Source organism: Schistosoma mansoni, assembly GCF_000237925.1.
Source record: "Schistosoma mansoni, WGS project CABG00000000 data, supercontig 0224, strain Puerto Rico, whole genome shotgun sequence".
Classification (NCBI taxonomy): domain Eukaryota; kingdom Metazoa; phylum Platyhelminthes; class Trematoda; order Strigeidida; family Schistosomatidae; genus Schistosoma; species Schistosoma mansoni.
The window spans coordinates 162,441-182,588 of NW_017386090.1; the positions used below are offsets into that span (position 1 = coordinate 162,441).

Below are 20,148 nucleotides of genomic sequence, written 5' to 3' on the forward strand. Positions count from 1 at the left end.
ATTCAGATTTGTGATTGTTTGTCGGTGTGTGGATTTTGAACTAGACTCTATTAGTCTCTATTGCCATATAAGCTATTCCTAAACAAAACCTGTAGTCATAAGTTGATTATTACAGTTACTATTATTATTAGTGAACATACATACATAACGAATTTATTGGGTATCATACAAAAGTGGATAAAGTGTTATAACACAACCTGATAAATACTAGACATTACTCTTGGCATAAACATTACATCTAGGATCTAGAAAAATCCAACTGGTAATCCCCCTAGAAAAGATAAAATGCATATCGTCAACTCCATTGCTATCTGTTATTGACACATATAGTTTTTAGATTATTTATTTGCTTGTGAAAAACCTAACAAATTAAACTGAATATTATTCAGACTCAGCCAAAGTTTTCTTGTTCAACCGTCAATTTTGATAGAATTCTGATGGAGTTTTGTTCTCTAAGCTGGATAGTTTGGTCGTGAAGCTTTCATCGTCCTTCTGAACGACATCATCAGCAAAAACTTCGGGTGCTGATGATGTCGTTCAGAAGAACGATGAAAGCTCTACGACCAAACCATCCAGTTCAGAGAACAAAACTCCATCAAAACCACTCACCTGAGCTAAAAATCTTCTCCTCCATCTCAAAATCATACGAGCGTTGATAGAATTCTATTTGATTAAATTCATATTTTTATCAGTAAGTTACATCGGTAGAGATTCTTGTGAATTTTATATTTAACGATTAATAATTGTTCGAAGTCAATAGACAGATGTAGTTTTAACTTTCAGGATATTAAAGTTAGTTAATAACATCTATTATATCTACGTTTCATACTAGTTGACACTCACAAACAATACATGAAAACACTCTTTAGGGAAATTGTGAATCTTGTGGGGTTTAAACTTGTTCCACTGGATTCACAGTCTGGGCCACTACCACTGAATTATTCGGGCCTTGAATGACTCCCATGAGACTGAGAAGTTCACAATGGATTGGTCACTTGATAGAATTTTATGGGGAGCGTCAGTTCCAGATGTGCCTTGTTGGCGAGTGCCAACTAGGTCCAGGGTTGACAACCCCCAACTATCCACCATATAAAATCTCCATCGCAAGTCGAGTTACTTAGACTAGTAGCCACATGAATACTCGTTTGATAGAAGCATTAAAGGAATAGACAAATATGGTATTGGTCGCCCATCAGTGGCCAATTAACAATATTGGAAGAAAAGCTGAAAATGTGAGAATCTGTGATCATGGGAGCTAAGCTATGTTGGGTGTTAGGCCTTGCACACTACCGGATCATGGCTCAGTGGTCTGGAGGATAAGTGTTCGCACAGGAGCCCTGGGTAGCTGGAAAAGAAAACGAAATACGGTGAATTCATTGCATTCTGCAAATATCGTCGCTCTTGCTTTGTTTGCACCGTTAATAAATTAAAAATGAACATACTTCAACGTTTTCAGAGGTATCAATCTACCTGTAAGATATTAATGCCTTGGATTCAACCATATATGGAGTTGTAGATGAACAACGGTAAGGAGTCCAAAATTACAAACGAAATAGCCGGTGAATACTTCCTAGTTCTGATCGGTTCTCTGGTGGGATCATTCAGTGAATAAAAACTTTTCGGTTATTTTTTTTAAAACGATCACGTTTATATTGTAGTAAACAAGCTTTTCCTCATGTATGTATGTAATAGTTAGATTTGTGTATATTTATAGCTAACTCGTTGTTTAGAGTTGATTGACAGCAGAATGATGACTAATATAATTTCTCTTTAATATTTCAATGCTATCTGACTTCTATCGATCAAGTTGCAATGTGGTCAATGTTCTGAGTGACACGAAATTGCTTGCACTCTGTATCGATTTTAGATGATTGGATGTGCTCGATACCAGGCTCTTGATTGATAGAATTCAACAACAAAAAAGGGATTAGACTATTCAGCGATCAGTATTAGAGTAGGAGATTTGTGAAGATTGTAGGACTTTCAATTTAAATCACGAACTGATCTTATATAAACTATCGTTAAAATGTGGGCGTACTGGACAGTCGTTAAGTCCTGGAATAGAACTCCTCAGAAGTGCGCATCTATGGTTACCACCCCGGATAACGGATTAGGATTTCACAACATCTTGGATTGGTTAAAGTTAGACATTAACACCGTTTAATCTTGGCTCAGAGATCTATAGATTAAGCGTCCGCCTTTGAGACCAAAGGTCCCAGATTTGACTTCCGTGTTCATAGTCGTAGGCTTGCATTAGTGAGGCGTGCCATACTGGGACGAAACGACCGTCCGATGCCTCTAGGTTTCTAGTGGTGGTCTAATTAAAATCAGTTTTTGATTCAAACTGTGAGAACAATAATAATAAGCTGATTTCTTGAAATCAACATGCTTTATTGATGAAAATAGTCTATCTTTAGTTGCTTTTATGTATAAACGTTATTTGTGAGAAATAGGTATTACTATAAATTGACTATTAATTTTTGTTTTTACGTGATCATATGAAATCATTCACGTGTATGTAAGTAGTATGGTAAGAGTAGTGATGCATTGTCGTCAGTAAATAATACAATTTGAAATAGATTACTCTGTTATTTTTCTAGAAAGAGAAAAACCTGGTGAATTGAAAAGTGTGGATTGATGTCAAGCGTATTTTTAAAAAAATTCAAATCATAAACATTCAGAATCTTTAGCTAATTAGGTTATTAGATATTGGTTTATCAGAATAAATAAATAGTAATAAATAGTAAAGGTCTGATCCACAAGGCAGTGAAGCATCATAAGGAGATGCAGTCTCATGGTAGTCCGTGACCAACGATTGATTCATACGTCATTTGTTCCTTCAGGATACTGGAGCCGGTGTGCACCATTGGTTTGGAATCAGGGTTTTCCAACTCCTCTAGGTGAATTCACTGTGTCCACCAACCTGGTTAAAGCGCCAGACATTCGCTTTTCGTCCTCTCAATTTCGTAAACGACAATAGTGCCATGAGAATGCAGTGAGTAGGACTCCCCTGACAGAGGCTATATATACGTGGCCATGTGAGAGCATTTGGAGAGGGAGAATGGACTCTCCCCACTCTCGACCGTAACAGGGCATTTGGGGGCCAGAAAAGGGAGTGACTAATAGGGTAGAAAACGTGTATCTACTACTGGACATGTAAACACAGTTCTAGATAAACGGACAAGCGACAGAACTAGCGATTCAAATTTGGTGACTTGTAAAAATAAAATAAATTGTGAACGGGATAATGATGAGGGTCTTAATTTTGAATGTAATTTAATCTCTATATGCTAGATATTATTATTGATCTTCATAGTAAGAATAATAGGTGAACATAATATCATTATTATAGATCAGAAGGGGTTTTGTGGAGATTTCAGTATTTTCATAGTTGAAATCATGAGTCGATTGAAGCTAGACCAACATGGAAAACCTGTAAGCACTGGATTGCCATCTCTTCCTATTGTGGGACTCCTCAGCCAACTTTGCTTCTTTTTGCATAACACTATCAATGTTTCGTTTACGTATTCCGAAAGAATTTATTCTACGGATATTTTTAGATCTAATCTCCGAAATCAGATCAATTGTTTCGTATATCATGGATTCTTATTATATTTCAGTATCGCCACCCAGAGGTTTCTATAATTGTAATTCATTTATCACCTACGTTTCCATGTAAATGTTTTCAAGTCACATTATAAGTGAGCTTAGGCTAATATATTTGGTAAAAGTTTATAAATTCATCAGTCAATTTGATTCTATTAATCCAATGTCTTATATAACAACTTACATTGGTAATTAATAAACAGTAATGTAACTATTAAAACATTACTCATCGAATATTTGTAAGGTTTGTATCATCTTCTGTCTTCAATACTTATGTTTCAACAAAGTAGATTAGAACAGAGCACTTTCACTTGGATTATTATTGAATTATACAACTCTTCATTATGATTTGTTCAATTATGAAAACCTAATTTAGTAAACAAGTTCTTTTTCACACATATCATCCAACCTTAACATTTTTTACATATATGATAGTATTCTTAGGATACTTAAAATATGGACGTTCTGATAGAAATACTCTTTGAAATGTGAATGTTTGTAATATGGACAATTCAAGAAGAAAACAGAAATCAGAAGGGGTTTTGTGTGGAGATTTTAGTAATTTTATGGTTGAAATCATGAGTCAACTGAAGCTAGACTATCATGGAAAACCTGGATGCACTGGACAGCCGTTTCGTCCTATTGTGGGACTCCTCAGAAGTGCGCATACACGATCTCGCCTCGCGAGATTCGAACCCAGGATAATAATCATATGCTCACTAGTAACTGGCTTCAAGAGGTGTTTCATGGAGTTCTATAGGAAGCAGTGACCAGTGGAGTTCAACCAGATCTGTTGTGAGATATCAATTCACTGAAGACATTGATGGGTGGTTGCTTAATTTCGTGGATTGGTTGAAGTGAGACATTAACACCGTTGGATGCCGGCCGGCTAAGTGGTCTAGTGGTTAAGTGCTCCGGCGTGAGACTGGTTGGTTCTTGGTTCGGATCTCGAGAGCAGGGATCGTGGATGCGCACTGCTGAGGAATCCCACAACAGGACGAGTTGGCCATCCAGTACTTCCAGGTTTTCCATGGTGGTCTAGCTTCAATTGACTTATGCTTTCAACTATGAAAATCAAATTATAGAATTGTAATATAAATTTTTAAAAAATGTAGATCGGTTACTGAACTAATTTAACAAAACAACTGATCATTGTTCTAACTATATTGATAAACACATCTCATAGTGATATCGATTTTGTTTTAGAAACCTACATTCGCATGATAAAAGAGAAAAAAAAGAACAAAACAAAAAACGGTTAGCAACAATAACAACAAAAATGTGGATCACATTGTAGAAAATTGATAGACAAACAAGAGAACAAAACAACATTGAATAATTGTCAATGTGTACACTATAAGTTTCATGTATGAAAAATAAACATATCAATAACATCACTAGTGATGAATGAAGCGTTTTTATGTTTCTGTTAATGAACTGAGAATTGAATTGTTTACAAAAATATTTAATCTGTAAGTATTCTTGTAGTGAATCGGTATTTTCTATTTTGTTTAAATAAATAAGTAAATGAATTCAGAAGGGGATTTTGTGGAGATTTTTAGTAATTTTATATAGTTGAGATCATGAGTCAATTGAAGCTAGACCATCATGGAAAACCTGGAAGTACTAGACGACCGTTTCGTCCTATTGTGGGACTCCTCGGTTAAGTGTTTTGGCGCAAGACTGGTAGGTCTTGGGTTCGAATCTTGAGAGGCGGGATCGTGAATGCGTACTGCTGAGAAGTCCTACAGTAGGATGAAACGGCCATCTAGTGCTGCCCAGGTTTTCTATGATAGTCTAGCTTCAATTGACTCATGATCTCAACTATATAATAAATTCAGTTGTGTATAATCTGATGTTAATTGAAAGAAAACATAAATCAATGGCATGATTAATAAGTTTGTTAATGTAACGCTTATTACTGACTTCATAGCTGCTTTCTATAATCTCGGACTATTTTTACACCTTAACTTTAAATATCAGACAAAAAGTGAGAAATGTGATTAAGAATGTTACTCTAAGGTTAATTGTGTACAAAAAATTCGGTGTATTCATAGAGTTCCAAGTGACCTCGTTCTTCTGGAAACACTAAATTTGGCAACAATATAGGTAATCGTTTATCCAAAATGTGACATAAAATCCTTCGTTTTTCTAGGTGTTTGTGAAAGTTCCTATTCAATGCAGATTAGCTAAAACACTTTAAGGTGTTTTCTGAACCCTTACAGATTGTGGTGAATGATATTTTTAGAAAACTCCGAATCGTCTAGTTACATCCAAACTGTCCACTGCATTTTGTACTTTCCCTGAGATGTGGAGGTATTCATAATCCAGTTGACAACCAGAAGAGAGAGAAAGGAAGAAAGTAAGCAACCTTGTCTGACTACGGTCCTCACTTGGGATGCATCTGTCAGCTATCCTCCATGCAAGATTTTACACTGTAGTCCGTCGTAGGAGTTCTGGATAATGTTGACAATCTTCTCAGGAACACCATAGTGTCGAAAAAGGTTTCATGATGTTCTCCTATCCACATTGTCAAACGCCTTCTCATAGTCAAGGAAGTTGACGTATAGTGACTAATTCCTTTCAGTTGATTGTTCAAAGATGATCCGTAGTGTCACAATTTGGTCTGTGCACGACCGATCCTTACGGAATCCGGCCTTGTGATCTCGATGCTGGTTATCTACTAAATCTTTCATCCAGTTTAGCAACACTGTTGAAAACCTTTCCTGGTACCGATAGTAGTGTGATTCCTCCGTAGTTCGTACATTTGCTCAGATCTTTCTTTGGAATCTTGATGACGTATCTTTCTCTCCAGTCAGTCCGTGTTCTTTCCTCTTCCCAAATCTCCCTGAATAGAACGTGGAGCATGTATACAAATATTTCTATATCTGACTTCAGTACTTCAGATAATTTATTGTCAGGTGCTGCTGCTTTCTCACTCTTGATTAGTCTGATGGCCATGATGATTTCTTTGACCGTTTGTAATGTGACATTTATTGGAATGTCTTTAGGTGCTTCTTCGACGTCTGGTGGGATCAGTGGTGCCGGTCTATTCAAGAGTCCTTCAAAGTGTTCTACCATCTGTTCTACAGTTCTTGAATCTCAGTAATTGGCTTCCTTTCCTTTTCCTTGGCTGGGTGCACTGGGTTGTAATATTTCCTTCTACTTTCTTCGCCGTGTTACATAGTTGCTTCATATTTCCTTCTCTTACAGCTTTTTCGGCTGTCATTGCTAGATCTCCTATGTATGTCGGCCTTGCGTTTCTGATGCTCCTCTTCACTTGTTTGCCTGCTTCGGCATATTCAACTTGTAACTTGACTTTCTCTGCTCGTGTTCGACTGTTCTTGATTGCTGTCCTCTTGTTCTTCCTTTCTTCAATCTTGTCCAGGGTTTCCATAGAGATCCATTCCTCATTATGATGCTTCCTCCTCCTGACACGTTGAAGTTAATGCTTGTCTGATCCCTTTCCAGTTGTCCTTCATCTTAGTTTCTTGTTCTGTCAGTAGGTCCTGTAAAGCTTGGAACCTGATGTTGAGATTTATCTTGAATTTGTTGAGTTTGTTAGTATCTCGAAAGAAAGCTGTATTGAACCTTTGTAATGCTGTTTCCCCAGTTGTCCAGTGTTTCCTTTAGTTTCAGTTTCATCTTGGCCACAACCAGGTGGTGATCTGAAGCTATATCAGCTCATCTCCTGGTTCTCACATCTTCCATTATCCTTCGGAATTTTTTGTTGATACAAATATGATCTATCTGGTTCTCTGTGGTGTGATCCGGTGAGATCCATGTAGCTTTGTGTATGCGTTTGTATGGGAATATTGTGTCGCCTATAACCGATTTGTTGAATGCACATAGATTAGCAAAACACTCCCCATTTTCATTTCTCTCTCCTAATCCATGTCGTCCAATTATATCTTCATATCCTGTGTTGTCCACTCCGATTTTAGCATTTAGATTTCCCATCAGGATGGTGAGGTCCTTTTTTGAGCACTTAGCTATGATTGATTACAGCCTCGAGTAGAACTGATCTGTATCGTCATTTGAATTATTTTTTTTCTGGTTAGCCTTGTTTGAACGAGTTAGTTTTCTACGGGATGGGGTTGCTAACCCATGCCCAACCCTCCTCCTTTACCCGGGCTTGGGACCGGCAGTAACTCTAGAAGAGCTACAGGCGGAGTTATAGTGTGGGAATTAGTTCTTAACCTTAGTCACTAGTAAGCATTAGTATAAAGGGAGAATTATGGAGAAAGGTATAGTGGATATTTTTACAATATTTCCTGGTTTTAAATCATTTTCTAATCTAAGATTAATTTGTATAGTTAACTACGATAATAATTTCAATAATTTCCGCAAACCTCATGTACTAGTAAATTGTACAGATCATTAACAAATTGCTTAAATAAAGAAGTCAAGACATTGTTCATGAATCAACATATGAGTATGTTTCATTCGAATTATATTTCTTCCATACACTAATATTTAATTTTCCATTATATATTAATTCTCGGAAGGGGGTTTTGTGGAAATTTTAGTAATTTTATATAGTTGAGATCATGAGTCAATTAAAGCTAGACCACCATGGAAAACCTGTAAGCACTAGACGACCGTTTCGTCCTAATGTAGGACTTTTTCATCCACGATCCCGCCTCACGAGATCCACCAGGGTGCTGGGTACCTGTGTGGACTGAGCTGTACTATTAAGATCGTAGCGTGGAAGCCTATACGGTGTCTGGTTCTCCTGTGAAGCGGGGTTGAGCTGTACTATTCGGGTTGTGAATTTTAGGCCCGGGTAGCATCTGGCTCCACTGAAGTGGGATTGAGCTGTACTGTTTGAGTTGTCAGGTGCAGATCTGGATGGTGTCCGGTTCTCCTGAAAACCAATGTAAAATTACCCCAGTCCACTACGGTATCTTATATAACTGTGAATAAAACATCGGCAAGGTATGCCAGCAATCATGAGACAGCTGATGCTCCCTATAGGTTTTAAAACTTTACGTTAACAATGGACATGACCAAACATCTGTAGCACTTATTTACAACTGTTTGGTCACTTAGTAGTAACCAGTCATATTTATCTAACCCTTTAGTATTGATTGGATTTTGTCAACCAACTTGTTGTGCGGTCATTGACAAGCCTGAGGTTTTCGACATCGCACGCAGTATATTCCGCTTATAGTTAGTTGAAGGTAGTAGGCAGAAATCCCTTTTTGGCCTAGGTTTCGTGCAAGGTGGTATTCGTCAGTAAGAAGTAACTGCAGTTTTTATGGGACTTGCCTCAACTTTGCCAGGTTATTAAACCAAATTAGAGTGAGAATTTTTTCTAAAACCATGCAAGGAAACTCATTCAATAAGACGACTTTTATTCAAAATGTTTAACTCATTAAATTCTAAATGTTACACTTTTAGGAAGATAAGAAGATTGCTGATTCAATCTCTTATGTGCATTGCTCAATGGTTCCAAACTAGGGAAAAGACAATTATTCAGTGTTTCTTGTCTTTTAGTGAACTTTACAAACTACCTAATTTAACAAACAAACTAAACCAAGTAATATATGATACTTCAGGAGACAACTACCAATCATAATTCAATAGTTCAGTCTTCAACATTTAAATAAACAACACTAATCAAGATAATGATACATACAGTTGACAAATAAATTAGAAGATAAAAATGGGCTAATTTATTAGAACCATTTATATAAACTTTAAAAGAAAACCCATTTCATTTTAATATACCATGAAATTTGTAACTATAGTATTGTGGTGTAGGTTATTTATATCCACATAAGTAGTATATAGTGATGGTCTGACATGGAATGTATTTTGGCAGAAGATTGATAAGAAAAGAACAGGAACGAAACGCAATCGGTATGAAAATGCATGAACAATGAAATCAGAGAAGAAGGACTGATATTTACAGAAGGAACAGTCAAGATTAAGACAAGTGACTGTTATTTTGCAAATTAACTGTTTGCTGTATGGTTACCAGATTTTAGTGAGATAGTTTGTAATTCGTACTTAAATACATTTGATTGTCTTCAGTCATGTTCTTGTTCACTACAGTATGAATAATATGTTCATTTCGAATAATCTCAGCTAATGTAAACAATATTTATCATTTATTAATGAATAAACAAACTAATACAAACTACTTAGGTTATATCTGCATACAAGAATGATTCCTATTAACTTATTACATTAATTAACAAATACTAATTGTTGAATCTTTGAACAATGAGATTCAAACAAACAATACTAAGTGAATTTAAGCTTCACCCCATCGCACAAACAAGTGGCTATCAGAACTCAGTAACTGAATGGATAACGTGATGGCGTTTGAAGCGAAAAGTACTGGGTTCGAGTCCTAGAGTGAACATCAACTCTGAGATGCAGGTACATCCAGTTGACGAGTCCCAAATAGGACTTGACGCGCGTCAAACTGGATTCCACTGCTAGCCACTATCCATCTTTGTATATTTTGTTATGTTATTTTAAGACTTAAACAATTTTAAACTTAGTTTATATAATCCGTTATGAATTATATAAAAATCTATTCAATCTAACTATATAATCATTTTGTTTAAATTAATCAAAAAAATAATGAGAGCGAAAATTAAATTCTTGTAGATATAAATATTTAACATATTATAATAACGATTATATTTTATCAAGGCTGTGTTCAATATTTTATCCATAGAATAATCGATTTTTTTTTAAAATGAAAAGTAATCGATATATCTATATACCATTATCTGCATAAGTTTACTTATACACAGGATGACTAATATATATGACCTAATTCAGTGAAATTCTTTTATTCATATAGAGATTTATGGTATTATCTATGTATGTATACATTAAAGTAATGAATGACAAGATATATATACATCAATTTCATAATTAATATAAGGCTGTTGAAATTTAAAATGAATCATTCTTCTCTTATGCCACACTGTATACTTACGGCTAAATCTTATTCAAGAGTATTGTAAACAAAGATGGATAGTGGATAGCAGTGGAATCCAGTTTGACGCGCGTCAAGTCCTATTTCGGAATCGTCAGTTGAATGTACCTGCATCTCAGAGTTGATGTTCACTCTAGAACTCAAACCCAGTACCGTTCGCTTTAAAGGCCATCACGTTATCCACTCAACTACTGAGTCCTGATAGCCACTTTCTTGTGCGATGGGATGAAGTTTGAATTCACTTGGTATTGTTTGTTTGAATCTTGCCATTGTTGTTTAGGACTGCAACTGGTCAGTCTCTCTTTGACATATGTGCATACTGTGCGTATTGCCTCGATATAGCCTTATTTCACAAGCATTGTAAGCAATGATGGATAGTGGCTAGCAGTAGAATCCAGTTTGACGCGCGTCAAGTCCTATTTGGGACTCATCAGCTAGATGTACATGCATCTCAGAGTTGATGTTCACTCTAGAACTCGAACCCAGTAACTTTCGCTTCATGAGTGAGTTTAAATGATTTTGATTGAATGTTATTTACTGATGATAGTTTTTTAAGACTAAATGAACTCGAAGTTTGGATGTGAATTCTCTGGTTGATAGTCTGAAAAACTATTGTTTGGTTTATCAGTAGCATAAACCATTAATTTAAAAGTGATGAAGCTAAATCTTGGTCAGTAAGGGGTCATAAGATAGGACATACATGGAGGAAATCATCAGACTGCATCACGAGGCAAGCGTTAACTTGGAATCCGGAAGGGAATTGTAAAAGAGGAAGGTCAGAGAATACATTACGTCGGGAAATAGAAACATATATGAAAAGGATGAATAACAACTGGAAAGAATTGGAAAGGATTGCCCAGGACAGGGTTAGATGGAGAATGCTGGTGAGCGGCCTATGCTCCTCCGCGAGGGGTAACAGGCGTAAGTAAGGGGTCATAGATATTGATAAATTTTATTCAAATCACGAGAAGATCAAGGTAATATCACTAATGAAAACCTGTAAGCACTGGATGGTCGTTTTGTTCCAGTATGAGGCTCCACAGAAGTGTACATCCATGATCCCGCACGCAGACTCGAACCCAGGACCTCCAGACGATTGAGTCGACATCCAACAGTGTTAATGTTTAATTTCAACCAATCCACGATATTGTGCGACCATCTTCCATTGTCTGATGTAGATACCTGTCCCTACCTGACGTGGATTAGCTCCACTGGTCAAGCCCTCTCACTGGAACTCCGAGAATTACTTATTGAAGCTAGTCATTAGTGAGCACATGATGATTATCAGCATAGAGTGTTAGAGGTCACGTGATATCGTGGATTGATTGAAATTAAACATTAACATTATTGGATGTTGACTCAATCGTCTGGAGGTTGAGCGTTCGCAAGAGAGACTGAAGGTCCTGGGTTCTAGTCCCGCGTGTCGGATCGTGGGTATGCACTTCTGAGGAGTCCCATACTCGTATGAAACGACCATCCAGTGCTTTCAGGTTTTTAATAGTGATCTTTCATTGATAGCTTCATGATCTCAATCGATGCTCAATGTTACTGACGTTTCTTATTTTCACTCGAAATAATTCTAATTCTTCACAGTTGTAGATCGTATACTACATCTATTATCTAAAACGATTTCTATCTCTTAATTTACTTAGTTATTTGTACGGTATTGTCACAACTAACTAAATCTTCCATGAGATAAGTTAAATTTTATTTAAGAATTAAACTAAACTTAGTGTTCAACAACAAAACATTCTGTTCTTCCCCATATTTCCAATGTGTTACAGTTTGATAACTGACACAGTTATATTATTCTGAAAGTATTAATTGTTAAACTAGAATTATTTCTTCAATTAAGGTTGATGATGATCATGAATACTTAAGTAATATGTCAGTTAATATTTTCAAGAAAACAATGAAGATCCACTAATTGGTTTATTTTCTCTGTTTAAAATATGAACAATATATGTGTTTACATATACTTTGATGAAATTAAATTAGGAGAAGGGGGTTTCGTGGAGATTTTAGTAATTTTATATAGTTGAGATCCTGGGTCAATTGAAGCTAAACCACCATAAAAAACCTGAAAGCACTAGACGGCCGTCTCGTCCTATTGTGGGAATCCTCTGCAGTGCGCTTCCCCGATCTCGCCTCGCGAGATTCGATTCTATGTCAGGTAGAGACAGGTATCTACCTCAGTACAATGGAAATTGGTCGCGCAATTCCGTGGATTGGTTGAGGTAAGACATTAAAATCGTTGGATGCCAGTCGGCTCAATGGTCTAGAGGTTAAGCGCTCGCGCGTGAGACTGGTAGGTCCTGGGTTCGAATTTCGTGAGGCGGGATCGTGGGTGCGCACTGCTGAGGAGTCCCACATTGGGACGAAACGGCCGTCCAGTGCTTACAGGTTTTCCATGGTAGTCTAACTTCAATTGACTCATGCTTTCAACTATGATAATCCGAAATTATTGAAATTCTTATTATAATAAAATAATTTGACATTTTTGATTTCACTAACTGAAACTTACATAAATGTTTAAAGTTGTTATTACACATAACCTGAATAAAGATGAATTTTTATAGAAGATTTAGTCAATAAATGAAATGCTTCCAAGTTTTCCTTGATGGTCTAACTTCAATTGACTCATGATTTTAACGATGAAATAAAAAATGAAATAGTTTTCTAATCTTCCAGGTTGACCACGTGATTTAAAAAACTAATTTTTTTTTAAAACGGAAAATGTTTCACCAATCAGAATCGGTGTTGTTTATGATGGATTTATTACTGAACCCTCAGAAATCTTAGTGTACATCTTCGAATAAACAAGGTTTATTCTACTTTTTATTTCATATACAATCAATTTAGTTATAAATTGAATGTTTGTAGGTAGGGAAGAAATTAAGTAAATTAGGTAAAGACAATTAGTTCATATTTTCAAATGTATACATAAAAAGATAGTGATTTCGTTCTTAATAACAAACATATAAACGACGATGTCTATTATTGTTGATATAACAATTTGTTTCAATTCACTTGGTATTGTTTGTTTGAATCTTCCCAATGATGTTTAGTACTGCAATTGACCAGTCTTTTATTGGAATATGTTCATACTGTGCGTATTGCTTCGATATAGCCTTAATTCACAAACATTGTAAGCACAGATGGATAGTAGCTAACAGTGGAATCCAGTTTGACGCGCGTTTCGTCCTATTCGGGACTCGTCAACTGGATGTACCTGCATCTCAGAGTTGATGTTCACTCTAGGACTCGAACCCAGTGCCTTTCGCTCCAAGCGCCATCGCGTTATCCCAGAGTGGACATCAACTCTAAGATGCAGGTACACCGAGCTGACGAGTCCCGAAGTGGACTTGACGCGCGTCCTGGATTCCACTGCTAGCCACTATCCATCTTTGCTTATAATTTGTTTCAATGTTCACATCATATTTTGGACCTAAAAAGCAACATGAAAATCAATAGTGACAACATATTCAGACGGGTCAATGTTATTGGTTGATACAGTTCGTCATTTAAATATTATGGAACTGTTATAAATGGGATTGTTAAAAATAATGTTTAAATCGAATCTTATGTAATGCCATTTATGCTTATCGTGGTTAAGAATAACAGTATTCAAATTTTTCTAAAAAGGTCTTAACACGGCATAAATGATAATTTCATATTTATTAATACATTAGTGATTAGATTCTCCAGATTGCATGATCTTAGGGTATTGAAGCTACTCCATAAAGCATCCCCAAATATGGTAGTGTATTGTGTAAGATCTATAAATTCAGTTTAGAGATGAAATATAAACTAAAAGGGTCGTATCATTGTGGATAAACCGATTTAAAGTTCCGAGGCGTTGATCTATAAAAAATGTATAGAATAACAGGGTTTGAGAACATTGTTCTACAAGTTGAATCATCAATAGATGTTAATCAGACAACTGTTGAAAACCAGGAAGTACTCGATAGATGCTTCGTCCTGGTACAGAACTCCTTAGCAGTGACCACGAGCCCTTGGAGGATCTAACTTCGTGCCTTCAAACTTCTTGGCGAGCTCTTAAACTCTAGACCATTGAGCTGAGTTCCACTGGTTTACACCACACAGCCAACTATCACAGTTATTATTGGGTAAAGACTGCCTCTCACCCAACATGATTGAACTCCACAAGTTATGAATTCTCACAAAACTCCATGAATGATTTCTCCAATTTAGTCACAAGTGAGCATATTATTACTACGAGTATAAGAAATTGGTGGAGCTTATTGAATTTCACAGTTTATATCACAGATGTAAACGAAGATAGAGAAACGAGCCCTTATGACTTAGGGTAGTGAAATACAGTGTTATCACTTTCTAATGGATTATAACAAGCTTATTTGATTCAACATGTATACCTATGATGAAGAGATTCTGATTGAAGACAATATATTTTTCAGCTTCTTCGGATTACAAGAACTCCTAAAGTGGACATTGATAATTTAGTAAATAGGTGTACAGAAAAAACCCTCCGAACGTATTATTCCACCATGTTACGAATCTTTAATATATTTTCATTTCAAATAGATTCGTTCTCATTTGAACCCGAATTCTAAATTGACGATGAATATTTGTAACCCATACTGAGGATTTTAGACTTGTTGTGAAGTCATTCTTGGAGTTTAGTGAGAAACATTTATCAGTGGAGTTCAAATTTGTTTTATCACGCTATCATCTGCTTAGTTCTCATTTGGGATTTTTGACCAAGTTCCAAGTTATTGTACAGCTTCATGACTTTTGCTTTGCCCGATGATTGTAACTATTAAATATTTAAATCTGTGCGTATGTACGTACTTTGAGAATAAAATTTGTTTGTTGAAATATATTTACGTGATTTACATTATATCCCACTGTATTCAGTACCAAAGTTGCATCCACGCAGATGAAACTGGAAATATTCAGGGAGAATTAATTGAAGTATGTAGAAAATGGCGTGCGAACGTTCGGCTATTCGACTCCACACAGTGATGGATTCCAAAATTGTGAAAAAATCAAATAAAGTATTCATTATTCCAGTTCGATGATCAAGATGAAGTCTGAAGTTAGCTACAAATTGAAACTTTATGATTTGTAGACGGACGTCAGTCTTATTCCCTTCAAAACACTGATAATTTGTAGTAATATACTCGTTACATCTGTTTTAATTCTGAAAGGTAATCCTGGGGATCCTTAAATATCAGTATTATCAACTGCCTATTCATCTCACATTTTTTCATCTTTATATTTTTGCAATGATGTTAATTAATATATGGCAAAAAACACAATCTAAAGTCTGTTGGTCCTGATGAGTAAGGTCTAGTGATCTGGTGTGTTGAATGGACTACGACCCAGAAACCTGTTGACAATCATTTCCAAATGTTCAGATGCATTGTCGTGATGTAACAGTCACTCGTCGGGATTAAATAATTCTTTTTCAGGCATGTAGCATACATTTTCTCATGCTGTATGAAATTAATAATGGAAAACACCATGGATCTCAGTTATTTACTAAAAAGAGCATGTATGTTCTCGTGTATTCATTGAATTAGTTAATGGCCACGTCCACTTGAGTCCATTCACATAGGATTTGGGAATAGTTTCTGAGCACGAATAACAGTTAGACCATCTTAGTCATAACAGGGTTTTCTCAGGATCATCTCTTTTGAATTTTCTAAACTTGATTTCTGTAATTTATTTTTCGAATTAACAGAATTTCGGGATTCATACACCAAAAAAGTCAATACTTCGATCAAGTTCTCGTGTTAATCCCAATCTGAATTCGTTAGACGATAAAACTTTTGATTCAGATATTGGAACTAGTGTGTCTTTGGTTAATCTGCGATCTTCACCTTCAGAAATCAGGTGCAGGTTTCAACCAACAAATCGATCGTCACATTTAAATGGTAGTGACCAATCAGATGGTGAAAATGAGAATCATTTGGGTCGTGGTCATAGGAGCGTTTTGTTTCTTGACCAAGTTGCAGCACCGGATCGATATCGCACATCAAGAGTCTTAGATTTTGATTCTGAACCAAGTAATTACTCCACATTTAGCCGTAGATCGCCATCATTTCCTCGAACTATCAGTCCATCGTCATCATCATCATTAGCCTCTTATCCAGCTAATTATGAACCATCACCGTTAATCCGTAAGAAGAATTTTGATGACCCAGGTATTGAGCTGGTCAGTTGTAGTCCGCTTTCGTGTTCATCAATGAATAATCGCCAAAATCATAACCACCATCACCATCATAATTTTAAAATGCATAAATTTAAACCTGCCATAAAACGGTTATCCTATTTGAACGCATTTGGTAGAAAACATAGAGATTTGAAAAGAGGCAATCTTACACTGATATTAGATCAAGAATTGGATAGCATCGATGATGGTAATAATAATAATAACGATGATGATGATGGTGATAATTATAATAATAATAGTAATGATGAACACCAAGAAATCCATAGACAATACAATGAACATGATGTCTATGAAGAATTACCACGTTTAGATACATTGAAACTGTCATCAAATGATTCATATTCAAGTGATGTACATGATATATTGACTATACAAAATTATGACGATGATTGCTTCTATAAAAATATTCGAAAAAATGAATTAAATCATTCAAGAAATACTCTAAATGAAAGAAAAGGGACAATTATCAAGGTAAGTAATTTAATTTATTGTGGACATACTATTTAATGTTTTTAAAGTAGTATAGTTCTTTTGTCAAATGTTATCGTTGGATGTAAATGAGTAACTCCTCATCATTTGAGCAAACGACTATCGTTTAATTATTTATTATTTATAGCTTTAAAGAACGAAAGTTTAAGATTAAAAATGAACAGAAATCACCAGTAAATCTACTGGGAATGAAGTTCCAAGTACTTTTTTAAGGAGTGTACTCCGAAGAGATTCTAAATAAAAATAGCTTGACCGTTTAGATATCACTTGGTTTTCAGTGCTTTCCAGACTAATATCACCTGATGAAATTGTATTCTTAGTGTGGAAGGTTCATTTCGACTATTGACCTTACAGCTCACAGCACGAACTGATATTAATTTAACAGTTATTGAAAGCCAGTGAGCATTGGGCAGATGTTTAATCCTGATATTGAAGTGGATCTCAATAGTAGCAAGAAATAGACGTCCAATGCTTTTGAACTATTCACACTATAAATAGGTTATTAAAGTATCACAGTTTAAGATGATGAATCTACTATTAGATGCTTGTCAATGAAACTCTCTTAGCTGACTAATTCATAGGTATTACTAGGTTAGAAGACAGGACACGAATATGTGTCTATGACTTTTCAAACCTTTCCAATTACTGTTAACCATTTATGAATAGTGAGGTAATAAATTTAACTTACTATTTCTCGTAAGTATATTCACTTGAAAAATTAAATGAATTTTTTCATGTTTTATTTGTATTTTAATGTAGTTCTACGTGTGACAGATGATAATAATCAGAATGGTTAGGACAAAAGTGATAGGAATTATTTGTTTATATCTTAAAACCCATATGACTTACCAGAAGATTCATAGCGTGTGTTCTTACAGGTCTTCCTACAAATACGAAACATAAGTTGATTAGATGGATAGCTGTGAAATACTGGAAACTCGTCTCATCCTATTCAACATACATCTGAATCCTGGTGTTGATGATCTTGCTGATACTCAAAAACAACTCCAACTGTCTTAAATGCTAGTGCGCTCTTTTTCTGGTTGCGATGTTAAGATTGATAGGAGTATTGTTTGTCATCATGTGATATAGTTTGTTTTTTTCTGTTTTCGATATTCAAAACCACATTAGACCAGTCTCTTTTAGTATATTGACTCCTTTGATGTATATGGGATGTTGTTTACAACATTTATTTAATCACCAAACAATAAGACATAGGTCCTGAGATTTATTACAACTATATCATTATCTCAAGCGACGATGTAGAGAGAAGATTAAGTCGACTACTGAGATTTATCCCGTCTTTTTGCAGTGTACTAGTTGTGTCTTACATTACTCCACTTTATGTTTATTGATTATGATGTTAATTCACGCGCGTTTACTTGACGGTCCATTACTCAAGGGTGATAAATTTTTAGTTTCACTGTTTCCTAGTAATGATAAACTCAAATATACATTACGAAAAAACAATCATCAAAGAACATAATTTTTCGATGTTTTCTAAACGAACTTTTTAACTGCAGATTGATCGTCATAAATCTGACGTTCATCAGTCCGAATTCATGTATCGCCTTAATCAATTGAAAGTTAATTCAAAATACAACTCTAATGGTATTGATTTCAACAAGAAAAACTCGGCACAATATCGTTCATCCAATTCAGAACGCACTCCAACTGGCAGTACTGAAACATTAGTTGACTCATCAAGAAAATCATCATCAGATGCATCCGTCATCCATATAAATGAACAAAGTAAACTATTATACGCAGGTTATTCAAAAACTGTACAAAGTTCTAACTCTTATCACAGTCGGGTGGTTGATACTAATAAAGCTGGTTGGAAAACAGTGTCAGTTGACCAGCCACAAAAACACATTGGTAATAATGATAATAGTACTAATACTAAGAACAATCATACAGCAAATCCACAAAGTCCTCGAATCATTTATGTATCTAAATGGAATGAGAATAATAGTAAACTATCTACTAATCCGAACAACATTCCTATTTCTGGATTATCAAATTCAAGTAAATTGGGAGCTTATTCATCACAAAGTTACGAATCAGATCAAACTCAAATGAATAAATTTAAACATCCTAATCATGTTGTTTCTCCAGTTCATAAAACAAATTTGGTTACTATTCAATATAGTGATAGCGATGACTGAAAAATATAATCTTCAAATTGTATTCTTACTTCTATGAATTCTTTTTTGAATACTTACTGAAGTGTACTGTTTATTCTTTTAGAGTTAACTTGCATTATCCTTCACTATAATTTACTATTTTATCCTATCAGAATTTCCTATTACCTTAAGTACTCAAACAATGATAATCTACAGATCAAAAACATTATTTTGTAAACACAAAAAAAAATTGTATGAATTCTTTATTCTTATTCAGTGATTGGGTGAATATCTATTTACCGCTGACTGGTGATTGGTCAATTTGAAAGAAACATTATGAAGTATTAACCAATCATTATCAACTAGTCGTTTAGTTCTCCGAAAATCAATCAAAATTTAGCATCAAACGAAAAGTTAAATAGATCAAAAAAAAAATCAGATCTACAGAATAATAACATTGTTATCATTTTATTCTATTCGCTAGTTTTTCTAGTATCTTTATCAACATAGTTTTATGTATTGAATAAGTAATCAATTAACTTTGGGCTTCTTAATCACTGATATAGAAAACTATGTTTTATACATTCCTAAAATGACTATTTTATAGCAGTACATATACCGTAGAGAATATTGATGAATACATTTCTGTTAAGAAGTAAGTTGATCTATGTAAAAGTTATTATAATAGATAATTTAATAACAATAAGTTGGCTGAATACTTTATTAAGGGACATTAATAGGTTAAA

At 35.1% G+C, this 20,148-nt stretch overlaps 1 protein-coding gene across 1 annotated transcript in view; it reads left to right on the plus strand.

Annotated features, from left to right (window-relative positions):
• The window catches only part of Smp_166890 (ATPase, putative), a gene marked incomplete at its 3' end in the record, with an annotated part of 23,348 nt that extends 3,904 nt beyond the window's left edge, over positions 1-19,444 (plus strand). The window contains exons 2-3 of the mRNA XM_018791865.1: positions 16,296-17,258; positions 18,800-19,444. Coding sequence (XP_018647286.1) covers positions 16,296-17,258; positions 18,800-19,444 — 1,608 coding nt within the window. The remainder of the gene's footprint in view (positions 1-16,295; positions 17,259-18,799) is intronic.
• Between the last annotated feature and the right edge of the window lie 704 nt (positions 19,445-20,148).